Source organism: Scylla paramamosain, chromosome 22 (assembly GCF_035594125.1).
Source record: "Scylla paramamosain isolate STU-SP2022 chromosome 22, ASM3559412v1, whole genome shotgun sequence".
In the NCBI taxonomy this organism is placed as follows: domain Eukaryota; kingdom Metazoa; phylum Arthropoda; class Malacostraca; order Decapoda; family Portunidae; genus Scylla; species Scylla paramamosain.
The window spans coordinates 9943171-9960456 of NC_087172.1; the positions used below are offsets into that span (position 1 = coordinate 9943171).

The 17286-nt window shown below is 36.9% G+C and overlaps 1 protein-coding gene across 31 annotated transcripts in view; it reads left to right on the plus strand.

Moving 5' to 3' along the window:
* The window catches only part of LOC135111521 (scoloptoxin SSD14-like), a 439479-nt gene that overhangs the window by 116692 nt on the left and 305501 nt on the right, over nucleotides 1-17286 (plus strand). For 7 of the 31 annotated variants that reach the window (XM_064024895.1, XM_064024898.1, XM_064024897.1 and 4 more), the window contains exon 2: nucleotides 15636-15828. The exons of the other annotated variants lie outside the window; for them this stretch is intronic. In XM_064024895.1, coding sequence (XP_063880965.1) covers nucleotides 15746-15828 — 83 coding nt within the window. In that variant the 5' untranslated portion in view covers nucleotides 15636-15745. The remainder of the gene's footprint in view (nucleotides 1-15635; nucleotides 15829-17286) is intronic. 31 annotated transcript variants of the gene reach the window in all.

The window sequence follows — 17286 nt, forward strand, 5'->3', positions numbered from 1 at the left end:
ATGACAATGCCTGGAAGAAATGTTGCCAAGCATTGTAGTGTTTGCAAAAAAAAAACAATACAAGTACAGTGAAACCTTGGTTTCCAAACTTAATTTGTTCCTGAATGATGTTCAGAATCCGAAATCTTCCAAAACCAAAACTATTTTCCCCATAGGAATCAATGTAGAATAAATAAATCAGTTCAAAGACACCAGTCCACCATGTCTTAGCGGGTAATGAACGACCCTCCCACTGCTAAGATGGCTGCTTCACAACATCTCCAGCTTAGAATTTTTTTTTTATCCAGAAAGGATGTATTGAATGAACTTAGTAACACAGAACTCACCAAAAGATTTTGTTTAGATCATGCAGTTCTTTGTCACCGATTTAATGAGGGAAGCCTTACAGAGTGACACAGAGGAACAACCCATTTACTGCCAAAATTAAGGTGATCATAACACTTAGACATCTTGCTGCTGGGAAAAGCTACTGGGAAAATGCAGTTGTGCAGTACTTATGGCATTGTGGGTCCACAGGAGGCTCAGGATAACTCCTGAACACAACCTTACATCAAGGTTCTTCAACTTTTTCAACAGGATCACATTTAACTTATTTCAAAGATTGAATTACTGTCTTACTCTCTGTGTCTCTCCTCCAAATACATAAAAATGAAGGAAATTTTTAAAGAAACTATAAATTGATAATAAATGGCTGCTTTTGCTGTCTTATAGTATTTGAAATCAAGTAATCTTGAAAACCTAATTATGGTATGGCAACCGAAGGAATTAGGAGTTAAAAATTTTGTTTGAAAGAAAAGTTTGAAAAGGGAGATGATTGGTAACCGAGGTTCTACTTTATCATTAAAAAAACATATATTACACTAACTTGCCTTTTTTAGAGCATCACAGTGTACATATACTACAACACCATTTGATTTTGAGGTAGGAAGTACACCTGACATGAGGTGTGCTGTGGTGTAAGTGTGGCAGCAGTGCATGCTGGGGAATCCCCAGAAAGGACAACACCTAAACACTCAATTCAAAATGGTCAGACCATAGGTTTCTGTCCCGACCCCTAAGGAGAACTTTTCCTTAGCAATTAGGAGTTAAAAATTTTGTTTGAAAACCGAGTTGTTTGAAAAGGAAGACGTTTGGTAACTGAGGTTCCACTGTATCATTGAAAAACATATATTACACTTTTTTTTTTATGTAGGAGGGACACTGGCCAAGGGTAACAAAAAAAAACAATAAATAAAAAAGCCCACTGAGATGCCATTCCCAGAAAAGGTTCCAAAGCGGTAGTCAAAAATTGAAGGATAAGTGTCTTGAAACCTCCCTCTTAAAGGAATTCAAGTCATAGGAAGGTGGAAATACAGGAGCAGGCAGGGAGTTCCAGAGTTTACCAGAGAAAGGGATGAATCACTGAGAATACTGGTTAACTCTTGCATTAGAGAGATGGACAGGATAGGGGTGAGAGATAGAAGAAAGTCTTGTGCAGTGAGGCTGTGGGAGGAGGGGAGGCATGCAGTTAGCAAGATCAGAAGAGCAGTTAGCTTGAAAATAGCAGTAGAAGACAGCTAGATGCAACATTGTGGCGATGAGAGAGAGGCTCAAGACAGTCAGTTAGAGGAGAGGAGTTGATGTGACGAAAAGCTTTTGATTCCACCCTGTCTACAAGAGTGGTATGAGTGGAACGCACCTAGACATGTGAAGCATACTCTATACATAGACAGATAAGACCCTTGTACAGAGTTAGCAGCTGGGGGGGTAAGAAAAACTGGCAGAGACGTCTCAAACACCTAATTTCGTAGAAGCTGTTTTAGCTAGAGATGAGATGTGAAGTTTCCTTGTCAGATTATAAGTAAAGGACAGACCGAGGATGTTCAGTGTAGAAGAGGGGGACAGTTGAGTGTCATTGAAGAAGAGGGGATAGTTGTCTGTAAGGTTGTGTCGAGTTGATAGATGGAGGAATTGAGTTTTTGAGGCATTGAACAATACCAAGTTTGCTCAGCCTCAATCAGAAATTTTAGAAGGATCAGAAATAAGGTGTTCTGTGGCTTCCCTGCATAAAATGTTTACTTCCTGAGGGATTAGACGTCTATGAAAAGATGTGGAAAGTGCTGGGTTGTATCATCTGTGTAGGAGTGGACAGGAGTTTGGTTTAGAAGGTCATTGATGAATAATAAGAAGAGAGTGGGTGACAGGACAGAACCCTGAGGAACACCACTGTTAATAGATTTTGGAGAAGAACAGTGACCGTCTACCACAGCAGCAATAGAACGGTCAGAAAGGAAACTTGAGATGAAGTTACAGAGAGAAGGATAGAAGCCGTAGGAGGGTAGTTTGGAAATCAAAATTTTGTGGCACTCTATCAAAAGCTTTTGATATGTCTAAGGCAACAGCAAAAGTTTCACCAAAATCTCTAAAAGAGGATGACCAAGACTCAGTAAGGAAAGCCTGAAGATCACCAGTAGAGCGGCCTTGATGGAACCCATACTGGTGATCAGATAGAAGGTTGTGAAGTGATAGATGTTTAAGAATCTTCTTATTCAGGATAGATTCAAAAACTTTAGATAAGCAGGAAATTAAAGCAATAGGACAGTAGTTTGAGGGATTAGAACTGTCACCATTTTTAGGAACAGGTTGAATGTAGGCAAACTTCCAGCAAGAAGGAAAGGTAGATGTTGGCAGACAGAGCTCAGAGTTTGACTAGGCAAAGTGCAAGCATGGAGGCACAGTTTCAGAGAACAATAAGAGGGACCCCATCAGGTCCATAAGCCTTCAGAGGGTTTAGGCCAGCGAGGGCATGGAAGACTTCATTATGAAGAATTTTAATAGGTAGCATGAAGTTGTCAGATGGTGGAGGAGAGGGAGGAACAAGCCCAGAATCGTCCAAGGTAGAGTTTTTAGCGAATGTATGAGTGAAGAGTTGAGCTTTAGAAATAAATGAGATAGCAGTGGTGCCATCTGGTTGAAATAAGGGAGGGAAAGAAGAAGCAAAGTTATTGGAGGTATTTTTGGCTAGATGTTAGAAGTCATGAAGTGAGTTAGATCTTGAAAGATTTTGACACTTTCTGTTAATGAAGGAGTTTTTGGCTGGTTGGAGAACAGACTTGGCATGGTTCTAGGTAGAAATATAAAGTGCATGAGATTCTGGTGATAGAAGGCTTAAGTACCTCTTGTGGGCCACCTCTCTCGTGTATAGCATGAGAACAAGCTGTGTTAAACCAAGGTTTGGAAGGTTTAGGTCGAGAAAAAGAGTGAAGAATGTATGCCTCCATGCCAGACACTATCACCTCTTATGTGCTCAGCACACAAAGATGGGTCTCTGACACGGAAGCAGTAGTCATTCCAAGGAAAATCAGCAAAATACCTCCTCACGTTCCCTCAACTAGCAGAGGCAAAAAGCCAGAGGCACCTTCGCTTAGGGGGATCCTTAGGAGGGATTGGAGCGATAGAACAAGATACAGATTTGAGATTGTGGTTGGAGGAGCCCAACGGAGAAGAGAGGGTGACAGCACAAGCAGAAGGATCAGAGGTCAGGAAAAGGTCAAGAATGTTGGGCGTATCTGCAAGACGGTCAGGAATATGAGTAGGGTGCTGCACCAATTGCTCTAGGTCATGGAGGATAGCAAAGTTGTAGGCTAGTTCACCAGGATGGTCAGTGAAGGGAGAGGAAAGCCAAAGTTGGTGGTGAACATTGAAGTCTCCAAGGATGGAGATCTCTGCAAAAGAGAAGAGAGTCAGAATGTGGTCCACTTTAGAAGTTAAGTAGTCAAAGAATTTCTTATAGTCAGAGGAGTTAGGTGAGAGATATACTGCACAGATAAATTTAGTTTGAGAGTGACTCTGTAGTCGCAGCCAGATGGTGAAAAACTATATATATATATATATATATATATATATATATATATATATATATATATATATATATATATATATATATATATATATATATATATATATATATATATATATATATATATATATATATATATATATATATATATATATATATATATATATATATATATATATATATATATATATATATATATATATATATATATATATATATATATATATGTGTGTGTGTGTGTGTGTGTGTGTGTGTGTGTGTGTGTGTGTGTGTGTGTGTGTATATATATTATATATATATTATATATATATATATATATATATATATATATATATATATATATATATATATATATATATATATATATATATATATATATATATATATATATATATATAATACCCAACTGGTCCTAGTTGACAGAACTAGCAATGAAAAATAATAGTAATAAATAAAAACAGCCACATAAGTCCAGAAAATTTTACTTATAAAAACAAAAGCATCTTTTGACACAATTTTTAAATAAATAAAAATTCTTAGCATTCACATCACTGTCTGGAAGTGAACTACATCCTTTAGATATGAATGAAATAAAGCACTTGGCTGTCTTAAAATTCATTGCTGAAAATACCGAATTACTATGATTTGCAACAGACATGGTCATAAATGACTGCCTGGAATTTCACAAGTTTCCCCTTTTAACATAAGAAGAACATAAGAAATAAGGGAAGCTGCAAGAAGCCACCAGGCTTACACTTGGCAGTCCCTGTATGAAATATACCTACCTTGAACAGACTAGACCAGTGGTTCTCAACCTTTTTACTACCACACCCCCTCCAGGAGCTGCTCTTTCTCTCCATCCCCCCCTTGTATCTATAGAGAAATTTCACTCCCAGATTTATAAAGAAAATAAAAAAAACCCTTTTTGGTACATTTATTAAGCAAGAATTACATTAGTGAGATGTTTGACACCACCACTTTAATGCTACCATATCTTGCATACATGGTTAGTGAGATGTTTGGAACTGCTTCTTAGCTACCAGATCTTGAATACGTGGTTAATGAAATATATGGAACTGCTTCATAGCTACCAGATCTTGAATACATGGTCGAATGCTTGAGAGTGCACAACATAAGTCCCCTTATTTACAGTACTGCCCCACACTCTTGTCAAGAAAATAGCACATAACTGGAAAAATGTATACTTTTCACTTGAGGCTCGTGCCCCAGTGGAAATCACTCATGCCCCCAAGTTAAGAACCACTGGGCTAGACTCACATTTTCTATTGATACAATGAACACACTGGCTTACATTTCCTGTTATGATGCTGGTAGTATGAACTGGTTTAAGTGGTATCCAAGATGTCTACGGATACCAGAGAACATCAGTTTTGCTGACAACCACTGTATCCTTTCAAACTAGTGCATACCCACTTGTATAACTTCAAACCAGAGTAAAATCTAAACACACTCAGCACACTGAAATCTGAATAATGAATTAATATGGAACCTCAAACAAATATGAGCTTCAGGGAAAAAATATAATTTTGAAGATGAAATGAATTTTTGAAGAACTTATATCATATACATAGAATTTCTCTGGTCTTTGACCAGTTATGAAGAATGCAGTATGTACATTTGAAACTCACACCCTGTGTTATCATACACTGCTGTCAGAAGGCAGGCCCCAAGGAGGCTCTACACCACTCCTACTAGTCATCTTGACTTTGGGCTCAGAGAATAAAAGGGACAGTTACCTACATCACATGCACTATGTAACTCCAACATCAGAAAGCAACAAAAGAAAGGCACTAGGTGGAGGGGTAACAAAGGGGTGAATATCAGGGAGAGTAGGTGGCATAAAAAAAAAAAAACACATAAGAAAAGACCTGAGACACTAAGTGACTCACCAGCAGGAGTGGAGGCTTGATGAGGAAGTGAGGCCTGCACACACAGTAAGGAAAGTAACAGTCAGTCTGTCAGTCAGAGTGGTTTCCTTAGGGGTCGGGATAGGAACCTGTGGTCTGACTATATATATATATATATATATATATATATATATATATATATATATATATATATATATATATATATATATATATATATATATATATATATATATATATAGTGGAACCTCAGTTGTAGAACTTAGAATACCATTCGAAATCCAAAATGTTCGAAAACTGAAACTGTTTTAACTGTAGCAATCAATGTAAAATGGATTAATCTGTTCCCAGACATCAGCCTACCCTGTCTTAGTGGCCTATGACACTGCTTCACATTGTCTCTAGCTCACAAGTTATTTATCCATAAAGGATGTACTGAATGAAGTTGATGACACAGAACTCCTCTGAAGATACTTTTTAGACTGTGCAAGTATTCTCTTTGTCACTAATCTAGTGAGGGAAGGCTTACAGAGGGACACAGAGAGGAACAATCCACTTACTGCCAAAATAGAGTGATCATAACACTTAGACATCTTACTACAGGGAAATACTATTGGAAAAATGCAGTTGTGCAGTAGTGATGGTGTTCGAGAGAGCCACAAGCAGTGAAAACTGTTTGATTTAAATTGAGGCTTTTGAACAGGATTACATTTTATTACATATTACATATTTATTATATTACATATTACATATTTATTACATTATTGTCTTACACTTTGTGTCTCTCCTTCAAATATAAAAAAATGAAGTAAATATTTATAGAAATTATAAGTTAGTAATAAATATCAGGTTTTGCTATGTCTGTTAATGTTTGAAATCAAATAACTTTGAGAACCAGATTGTGGTACTTCAACCGAAGCTATAACGAGATTAAATTTTTGTTTGAAAACTGATTTGCTCAAAAAGGGAGGTGTTTGGTAATTGAGGTTCCACTGTATATGGAATGACTACTGCTTCTATGTCAGAGACCCATCTCTATGTGCTGAGCACATAACAGAGGTGATAGTGTCTGGCATGGAGGCATACATTCCTCATTCTTTTGTCTTGACCTAAACCTTCCAAACCTTGGTTTAACACAGCCTGTTCTTGTGCTATACATGATAGAGAGGTGGCCCACAAAAGGTACTTGAGCCTTCCATCACCAGAACCTCATGCACTTTATATTTCTGTGTGGAATCATGTAAAGTCTGTTCTCCAACTAGCCAAAAACTTCTTCATCAATAGAAAGTGTCAAAATCTTTCAAGATCTAACTCCCTCATAACTTCTGGCATCTAGCCAAAAACATCTCCAATAACCTTGCTTCTTCTTTCCCTCCTTTATTTCAGCCAGATGGCACCAATGCTATCATATCTATCTCTAAAACTGAATTCTTCACTCAAACCTTTGCTAAAAACTCTACCTTGGATGATTCAGGGGTTGTTCCTCACTCTCCTCCACCCTCTGATGATGTCTTCCATGCCCTCACTGGCCTAAACCCTCAGAAGGCTTATGGACCTCATGGGATCCCTTCTGTTGTTCTCCAGAATTGTGCCTCCATGCTTGCACATTTACTAGTCAAGCTCTTTTAACTCTGTCTGTCAACATCTACCTTTCCTTCTTGCTGGAAGCTTGCTTACATTCAGCCTGTTCCTAAAAAGGGTGACCATTCTAATTCCTCAAACTACCTTCCTGATGCTTTAATTTCCAGCCTGTCTAAAGTTTCTGAATCTATCCTCAACAGGAAGATTCTTAAACATCTATGATTTGACAATCTTCTATCTGATTGCTAGTATGGGTTCCATCAAAGCCACTCTATTGGTAATCTGGTTTTCCTTACTGATTCTTGGTCATTCTCTTTTAGAGATTTTGGTGAAACATTTGCTGTTGCCTTAGACATATCAAAAGCTTTTGATAGAGTCTGGCACAAAGCTTTGATTTCCGAACTACCCTCCTACAGCTTCTATCCTTCTCTCTGTAACTTCATCTCAAGTTTCCTTTCTGACGATTTTATTGCTGCTATGGTAGATGGTCACTGTTCTTTTCCTAAATCTGTTAACAGTGTTGTTCCTCAGGGTTCTGTCCTGTCACTCACTCTCTTCCTCTTGTTCACCAATGATCTAAACCAAACTTTTTGTCCTATCCACTCCTATGCTGATGAAACCACCCTGAATTTTCTCATGTCTTTCATAGACTTCCAACCCTTCAGGAGGTAAACAGTTCATGCAGGGAAGCCACAGAATGCCTGACTTCTAATGTCTCTAAAATTTCTGATTGGTGCAGAGCAAACTTAGTATTGTTCAGTGCCTCAAAAACTTAGTTCCTCCATCTATCAGTTCAACACAACCTTCCAAACAACTATTGCTTGTTCTTTAATGACACTCAACTGCTCCCCTATATATATATATATATATATATATATATATATATATATATATATATATATATATATATATATATATATATATATATATATATATATATATATATATATATATATATATATATATATATATATATATATACACACACACACACACACACACACACACACACACACACACACACACACACACACACATATTTGGTAGAAAAATGAACTAGAAAGAGGTATTTGAAGGTAGAATAGAGTAAGAAAATATGAGATATTTTTTTAACAAGTATAGAGAAGGGGTGCAATAGTTTGTGCTAAGTTATAAAGTGAAAATTGGGAAACATGAATGGTATAATGCTAGGTGTATAGAAGCAAAAAAGAAAAAGGACAGGGCATGGAGGAAGATGATGAGAAAACTTAGCAGAAATACTAGGGAAGAATACAGAAAGGCAAAGAATGAATATGATATAATAAGAAAAGAAGAAGAATTTTTGAAAATGACATAGTAAGAAAATGCAAAGAAGAGCCCAAACTCTTTTACAGATATGTAGATAGAAAATTGAAACATATGGATGGCATAAACAATTTGAAAAGAGAAGGAAGAATTTATGAAACTACTGAAGAGATAAGTGAACTAATAAATGAGAGTTTTCAATCTGTGTTTACAAAGGAAACCAATTTTGTGGCATGGAAAGTGGTATCACAATGAGGGAAAACAGAGATAAAAGTAAAGAGACAAGTAATCAAGAAACTACCAGAAGAGCTGGATGTTAGAAAACCTATGGGACCAGATCAAGTAAATGGATGGATATTAAAAGAATGCTGAGAACAAATGGTGGAACCCATATAGGATGTAATCAATTGCTTGAGAGAAGGAAAAGTACCAAAGAAATGGAAAAGAGCTAACATAGTTCCAATGTATAAAGGGGGAAATAAAATGGAACCATTAAATTACAGACCATTGTCGCTAACAAGTATTGTAAACAAACTTTCTGAAATAGTAATTAAAGATGGATGGGTGCAATATTTAGAAGATGAAAAAATAATCACAGAAAACCAATTTATATTCAGGAAAGGAAGACCCTATGTCACAAATCTACTGAGCTTTTATATGAGAGTAATAGATGGAGTGCAAGAGAGGGATGGATGGGTTGATGCAGTATACCTGGATCTCAAAAAAAGCATTTGATAAATTTCCCCACAAAAGTCTTATGTAGAAGTTAGAGAATGAAGGAAGATTAAAGGGATTAAAGGGAAGGGAAGATTAAAGAAGGAACATTGAGATGGATGGATGATTATTTACATGGGAAAGAAATGAGAACAGTAATCAAAGACACTAATTCAAGTTGGTGTGAAGTGACAAGTGGGGTACCTTAAGGATCTGTGTTGGCATCTTTTATGTTTCAAATATTTGTAAATGATATGACATGATCTAAATGGTTATATAAATGTTTTCTCTGATTATACAGAAGTAATGAAAATAATAAAGGCTGAAAATGACTGCAAGGAGTTACATTAGGATATTGACAAGGTACATGCATGGAGCCAAAGATTGAAACTAGAATTTAATTCCTGAAAATGGCATGTGTTGGAAATAGGAAAGAAAGTAAACAGACTTTCATGGAATTATAAAATGGAAGGAGAAATAATAACAAAAAGTAATAAAGAAAAAGATTTGAGAGTAATGATCCTGGACACCAGTGTGGGGAGAGACGGATGAGGGGGTATGGGAAGAAAATACAGAAGAGTGGATGTTTAAGCAACATCAAGAAATACAGCTTCCCATATTGAACTATTGAAATCTGGAATGATTTGAAGGAAGAGGTGGTTGTGGCAAACAGTGTACACATGTTTGAAGAGAAACTGGATAAATATGGTTATGGAGACAGGACAAAATGAGCTTTGGCTTGTGCCTTGTACAATACAACTAAGTGAATACAACTAGATAAACACACACACACACACACACACACACACACACACACAGGTGGACATAAGTGAAATTAAGAAGATTATGAAAGATTTGGATGTAAGGCACAAGGACCAGATGGAGTGTCCAACTGGATAATTAAGGAATGTTGTGAACATCCGGCAGAAGGTATACACAATACCATAGTATGTTCTTTTAAGGAAGGAAAAATTCAGCCAATATAGTGCCCATTTTTAAAGGAGGTAATAAAGAAGATCCATTGAATTACAGACCAGTGTCCCTAACAAGTGTGGTGGCAAAAATTTATTTATTTTTTTATGTAGGAAGGACACTGGCTAAGGGCAATAAAAATCCAATAAAAAAATATGCCCACTGAAATGCCAGTCCCATAAAAGGGTCAAAGCAGTGGTCAAAAATTGATGAATAAGTGTCTTGAAACCTCCCTCTTGAAGGAATTCAAGTCATAGGAAGCTGGAAATACAGAAGCAGGCAGGGAGTTCCAGAGTTTACCAGAGAAAGGGATGAATAGGGGTGAGAGAAAGAAGAAAGTCTTGTGCAGCGAGGCTGCGGAAGGAGGGGAGGCATGCAGTTAGCAAGATCAGAAGAGCTGTTAGCATGAAAATAGCGGTAGAAGACAGCTGGATATGCAACATTGCGGCGGTGAGAGAGAGGCTGAAGACAGTCAGTTAGAGGAGAGGAGTTGATGAGACGAAAAGCTTTTGATTCCACCCTGTCTAGAAGAGCAGTATGAGTGGAACCCCCCAGACATGTGAAGCATACTCCATACATGGATGGATTAGGCCCTTGTACAGAGTTAGCAGCGGGGGGGATGAAAAAACTGGCGGAGACGTCTCAGAACGCCTAACTTCATAGAAGCTGTTTTAGCGGAAAGAATAGTTTAACCTGTACGCTTCGGGCGACGGGAATTCCCGCTCGGGCGGAGGGCTTCGGGTGGCGGGAGTTCCCGTCCTCTGCTGTCCCGCCAAGATTTGTACTCCCGTGACGTAATTATTATTTCCTGTGGTTGATGGCATCCCTGCCCTACGTTTCACGCAACTTCCCAGAGCACTACAGACCACTATGGCGGACAGATATGCTGATAATGATTTCCCTGTGTCTGGATGCGTGGAGGAAGGGAGCGCGCCAGCGGGCCCCAGTTCCTCTACCCCTATAATCAGGGAGCGCACTAAGCCACCGCATGTGGTAAATTTGAATAACAGTGGTATCCTAAGAGCCTTGTTCGATGAGTTTCGTAAGGAGTTATTTATATGAGTGTCAAACCTGCGTAATATGTAGCCTAATGAGTGTATATATTCGATAATTGTACTGTGTTTATGAAAGTTTTTTTTCATATGATGACCAAAAAAAAAAACATTAAGTTTCGCAAGGAGTTATGTATATGAGCATCAAACCTGCGTAATATGTAGCCTAATGTGAATAATCGCGCTGGTATGAGAGAATGCATGCTGTGTACGTGGTGGCGTGGGGAGAGGGAGACCCAGGCCAAGGTCAACAGCACCCGCACGAACAAGTGCGCTCGGCTTGGCCAAAAGTAGCACCTCTTCCCAACATCATATCTCTGCCGGGCTGCAACCTAGACAAATTCAATTTATTTCATCGTGAAGAGGAAGGATTGGCGGTGAGATAACACTAAAAACTACTATGTTTTCGTTTGAAATTACCCCACAGGGTACTGATGAAGAATACCTATTTTTTCTTAAATTTATCAATACTGCTCGCGCGCTGAGAGGACGACAATAGTCCTCTAGCCCGAGGTCTATGGGTTAAAACAGATGGATGAAATATTTAGAAGAAACACATACATTGACTGACAGACAATTTGGTTTCAGAAGTGGAAGATCTTGTGTCACGAATTTAGTGAGTTTTTATAGTAGAGCAAGTGATATAATTCAAGAGCGAGAAGGTTGGGCAGACTGTGTTTATTTAGACCTAAAAAAAGCATTTGATAAGGTACCACACCAGAGACTGCTATGGAAAATTAAAAATATAGGGGGTTTGCAAGGAAACACACTGAATTGGATTACAGACTTCTTGAGGGATAAAGAAATGAAGACAGTAATAAATGGAGAAAAATCAGAATGGTGTAGAGTTAAAAGTGGACTACCACAGGGGACAGTCTTAGCCCCCGTAACATTTCTGGTGTATGTCAACAACATGGTGGATGAGGTTGATATAAGTGTGTTTGCAGATGATGCAAAATTATTGAAAAGAGTGGAAAACAATATGGACTGTGAAATATTACAGAAATATCTAAATAAGATATATAAATGGAGTAAGAAATGGGAAATGGAATTCAATGCAAAGAAATGCAAGGTGATGGAATTAGGAAAAAGCAAAAGAAGATTGACAAGTTCCTACACCATGGGAGAAGTGGAAATTAAGAAAACCAAAGAAGAAAAAGACTTCGGAATTACAATCCGTGATAACATATCACCAGAAAAACGTGTAAACAAAACTGGGGAAACCTATGAGTTACTAAGAGAGATGAAAAGGGCATTTGCTTACATGGATGAAGAGATGATGAAAAAGTTGATGGAATATGTGATTCGACCAAAACTGGAATATGCCACAATTGTTTGGTCACCCCATAATAAAAAGGAAATAAGGAAAATAGAAAGGATCCAAAGAGCTGCAACCAAATTGGTACCAAGTTTGAGAGATTTAACCTATGAAGAAAGATTAAGGAGATTGAAGCTTCCATCATTACAAGAGAGAAGAGAAAGAGGAGACCTGATTGCTATATACAGAGCTTTAAAAGGTAAGGATAAAGTTGACAAAGAAGACTTATTTGTGTGGGACTCAAGAGATACAAGAGGACATGGAGTGAAATTGAAGAAAACAGCAAGTAGAAGAGATGTCAAGAAATATAGTTTCCCAAATAGAAGCATAGAAATATGGAACAACTTAGATGAAACAGTGGTACAAGCAAAAAAATATTCATGAATTTAAAGTTAAGCTGGATGCTTATAGATATGGAGACAGGACAGCAAGAACATAGCTCTTTTCCTGTAAAACACAACTAGGTAAATACAACTAGGTAAATACACACACATACACACGGAGAGAGAGAGAGAGAGAGAGAGAGAGAGAGAGAGAGAGCATTGCATCAAGGTCACTCGTTAGCTCTCTTTTCTACTATCAATCCAGATGGCATGGTTATAAAAAATTATAATTTAAATACAAATAAAAAGGGCAAAAAAAACATTTAACAATAGGCTACATGTGTTGTTACACTGATGTTAACAAACTGACTGCCTGCAACAAGTGGCTTGTGTCCAGTGTTGCCACAACTCCATCTATAGTGTGTGGGACTTTCAAATTGAGTTGGCTGCTCCAGATTTTTTCCGCTGCTTCTGAAATCTGTTAAAGTGAGGTCCACATTACCGAGGTATGAGTGTGTGTGTGTGTGTGAGTGTGTGTGTATATATATATATATATATATATATATATATATATATATATATATATATATATATATATATATATATATATATATATATATATATTATGTAGGAGGGACACTGGCCAGGGGTAGCAAAAATCCAGTAAGAAAAAAGCCCACTGAGATGGTGACCCCTGAATAGGATCCGAAGTGGTAGTCAGAAATTGAAGGAAAAGTGTCTTGAAACCTCCCTCTTGAAAGAATTCAAATCATAGGAAGGTGGAAGTACAGAAGCAGGCAGGGAGTTCAAGAGTTTACCAGAGAAAGGGATGAATAACTGAGAGTACTGGTTAACTCTTGCATTAGAGAGGTGGACAGAATAGGGGTGAGAGAAAGAAGAAAATCTTGTGTTAGCAAGATCAGAAGAGCAGTTACTATGAAAATAGTGGTAGAAGATAGCTAGGAATGCAACATTACGGTGATGAGAAAGAGTCTGGTGACTGTTAGAGGAGAGGAGTTGATGAGATGAAAAGGTTTTGAATCCACCCTGTCTAAAAGAGCAGTATTAGTGGGACCCTCCCCCCAGACATGTGAAATATACTCCACACATGGACGGACAAGGCCTTTGTACAGAGTTAGCAGCTGTGGGGTAAGAAAACTAGTGGAATTCAGAACGCCTAACTTCATAGAAGCTGTTTTATCTAGAGATGAGATGTGAAGTTTCCAGTTTAGATTATAAGAAAAGGATAGACTGAGGATGTTCATTGTAGAAGAGAGGGACAGTTGAGTGTCACTGAAGAAGAGGGAATATTTGTCTGGAAGGTTATGTCGAGATGATAGATGGAGGAATTGAGTTTTTGAGGCATTGAAAAATACCAAGTTTGCTCTGCCCCAATCAGAAATTTTAGATAGATCAGAAGTCAGGCACTCTGTGGCTTCTGTGCATGAACTGTTTACTTCCTGAAGGGTTGAATGTCTATGAAAAGATGTGGAAAAGTGCAGGGTGGTATCATCAGCGTAGGAGTGGAGATATATATATATATATATATATATATATATATATATATATATATATATATATATATATATATATATATATATATATATATATATATATATATATATATATATACATACAGTAGGGTATGTGACAACACATGGTCATTGTAACATACAACTGCAATAATGCACTGAAATTTTAATAAATATTGAATTGGAGTAATGAACCAAAACTGGCATAAGAAACTTGCCACTTGTGCAAGCAGTGGAATTTTAATAAAAATTCAATCAGAACAACCAACCAAAACTGGCAAGACAAACTTGACATTTGTGTGTGCACTGAAACTTTAATAAAAAATTAATCAGAATAACAAACTAAAACTCACAAGACTAACTCACCAGCTGTGCGAGCTACTTCTCACCTATCTGCTGTCTGTCCCTTCCTCCCTTTTTTGTTTCTTCTCCCTTCTTTTCTCTTCTCATACTTCCCTCCCTGTCACCTCCCCTCCCCTTTATCTGTCAGAGATAAGGAACTAGGGAGTGATACTGCACTCTCTCCCCATCATTCATTTTATGTTATTTTCGCTTTATCCTTTGTTACTTTTCTCACTCGTAATTTGTAATTCATTTTTATTCTCAATCAGTCTCATTCTGTTTAGCAATCCTTAGGATTGTTTTTATTTTCAGAGAGAGAGAGAGAGAGAGATGTCGACATTAGGTAAATGTGACTGATACTTGTCAAAGCAGTGTGAAACTTGGGGTGATAATTTGCAAAACTTGGGAGAGTACTGTATACATTTGTTGTGTTATCTCAAATGTAGTAGTGCAAATGTGCTCATTTTATGTATTTTTTAATTCTGGATCTTTATTTTCTGGTTCCCTGAAACCAATTAATTTTTTTCTCACAAGTTTTTCAGTTGCCATAACGCACATTTGCCATAATGAATGATATATTGGGACGAATCATGTTTGTTGTTGCATACCCTACTGTATAAATATTTTTGTGTGCATGTGTGTCTGAAAGATGACTTATATAATGTCATATATGGCATAGCTAAGAAATCAGGTATTGTGGAAGAGTGTGAAATTACATCAAATGTTTAAGGAATGTGAAGTAATATTTTATGACCTATAGTGGAAATTTTTTCCTTATCTTTATGAAAATCAGTATGATATGTGCAAAGACATTTGTTGTTGACTTCCAAGTGATTATGAATGAAGTTTGAGTGCTACAGTCTTATGTTAAATTAGATAAGATCTATAAGATCCCAAGCAGATATGTCAGACTGTGCACAAGAGCCTTTCATTAAGAAGCCATCTTCAAGACGATTAAAGACATCATTTGCAGCATACATCTTAAGGTAATATTATTATTATTATTAGTAGTAGTAGTAGCAGTAGTAGTAGTAGTAGTAGTAGTAGTAGTAGTAGTAGTAGTAGTAGTAGTAGTAGTAGTAGTACCTAGTTACTCCTCAAGCTGGTTTTTATTATAAACAGACATGTAAATACACACACACACACACACACACACACACACACACACACACACACACACACACACACACACACACACACACACACACACACACACACACACACACACGGTGGAACCTTGGTTCTTGAACTTAATTCGTCCTTGAATGCCATTCAAAATCTGAAATATACGAAAACAAAAACTATAAGAACATAAGAACATAAGAAATAAGGGAAGCTGCAAGAAGCGACCAGGCTTACACATGGCAGTCCCTGTATGAAATATACCTACCTATTCCCATCTATTATCCCCATCCATAAACTATGAAAAATGGATTAATTTGTTCCCAGACACCAGTCTGTAGTCTTAGTGGCTAATGACAGATGTTCCCACAGCCAAGATATCTTGGCTGTTTCACAACATCTTCAGGGCACAAATCATTTATGCAGAAAAGATGTACTGAATGAACATAATGACACAGAACTCGTCAAAAGATACTGTTTAGACTGATCTAGTGAGGGAAGCCTTACTGAGGGACACAGAGAGGAGCAACCCACTTCCTGCCAAAATGAAAGTGATCATAACACTTAGACATCTTGCTGTTGAGAAAAGCTACTGGAAAAATGCAATTGTGCAGTAATGATGGTTTTGGGGGTCATTGAGAGTGCCACAGGTGGCTTGGGATTACTCCTGAGTACCAAAAATTGTTTGTTCATATTGAGGCTTTTCAACAGGATCACATTTACCTTATTTCAAAAATTAAATTACACTCTGTGTCTCTCCTCCAAATATGTAAAAACGAAGTAGATATTTATAGAAACTATGAATTAGTAATAAACAATTGGTAATAAATGGCAGCTTTTACTATGTCTTTTAATATTTGAAATCAAGTAACTTTGTTTATATATATATATATATATATATATATATATATATATATATATATATATATATATATATATATATATATATATATATATATATATATATATATATAAGGTGTCTGGCATAAGAAGGACTGCTCGCGCCAAATAATGAAGTGAAAAAATGTACGGAAAGTTTGGGAAATTTCCAACAACCATAACTTTTTAATATATATGCCATGACAGTGAACATGATCTCAAAATGACTGGTACACAATCAAAATCATGATTGTCTCAAAAAATGTTTGAGATCATGATATTCACTACCTAATTTTTGCATATCTCTTGTAAATTGTGTCATGGTTTCTGAAGTTCATGGAAGTTTGAGTGCATTTTTTCTTTGAATGCTACACACAATTATGATATTTGTAAATACTGGAAGATAAAAACAGGAAATAACAATATTAACAATAGCATAAAGT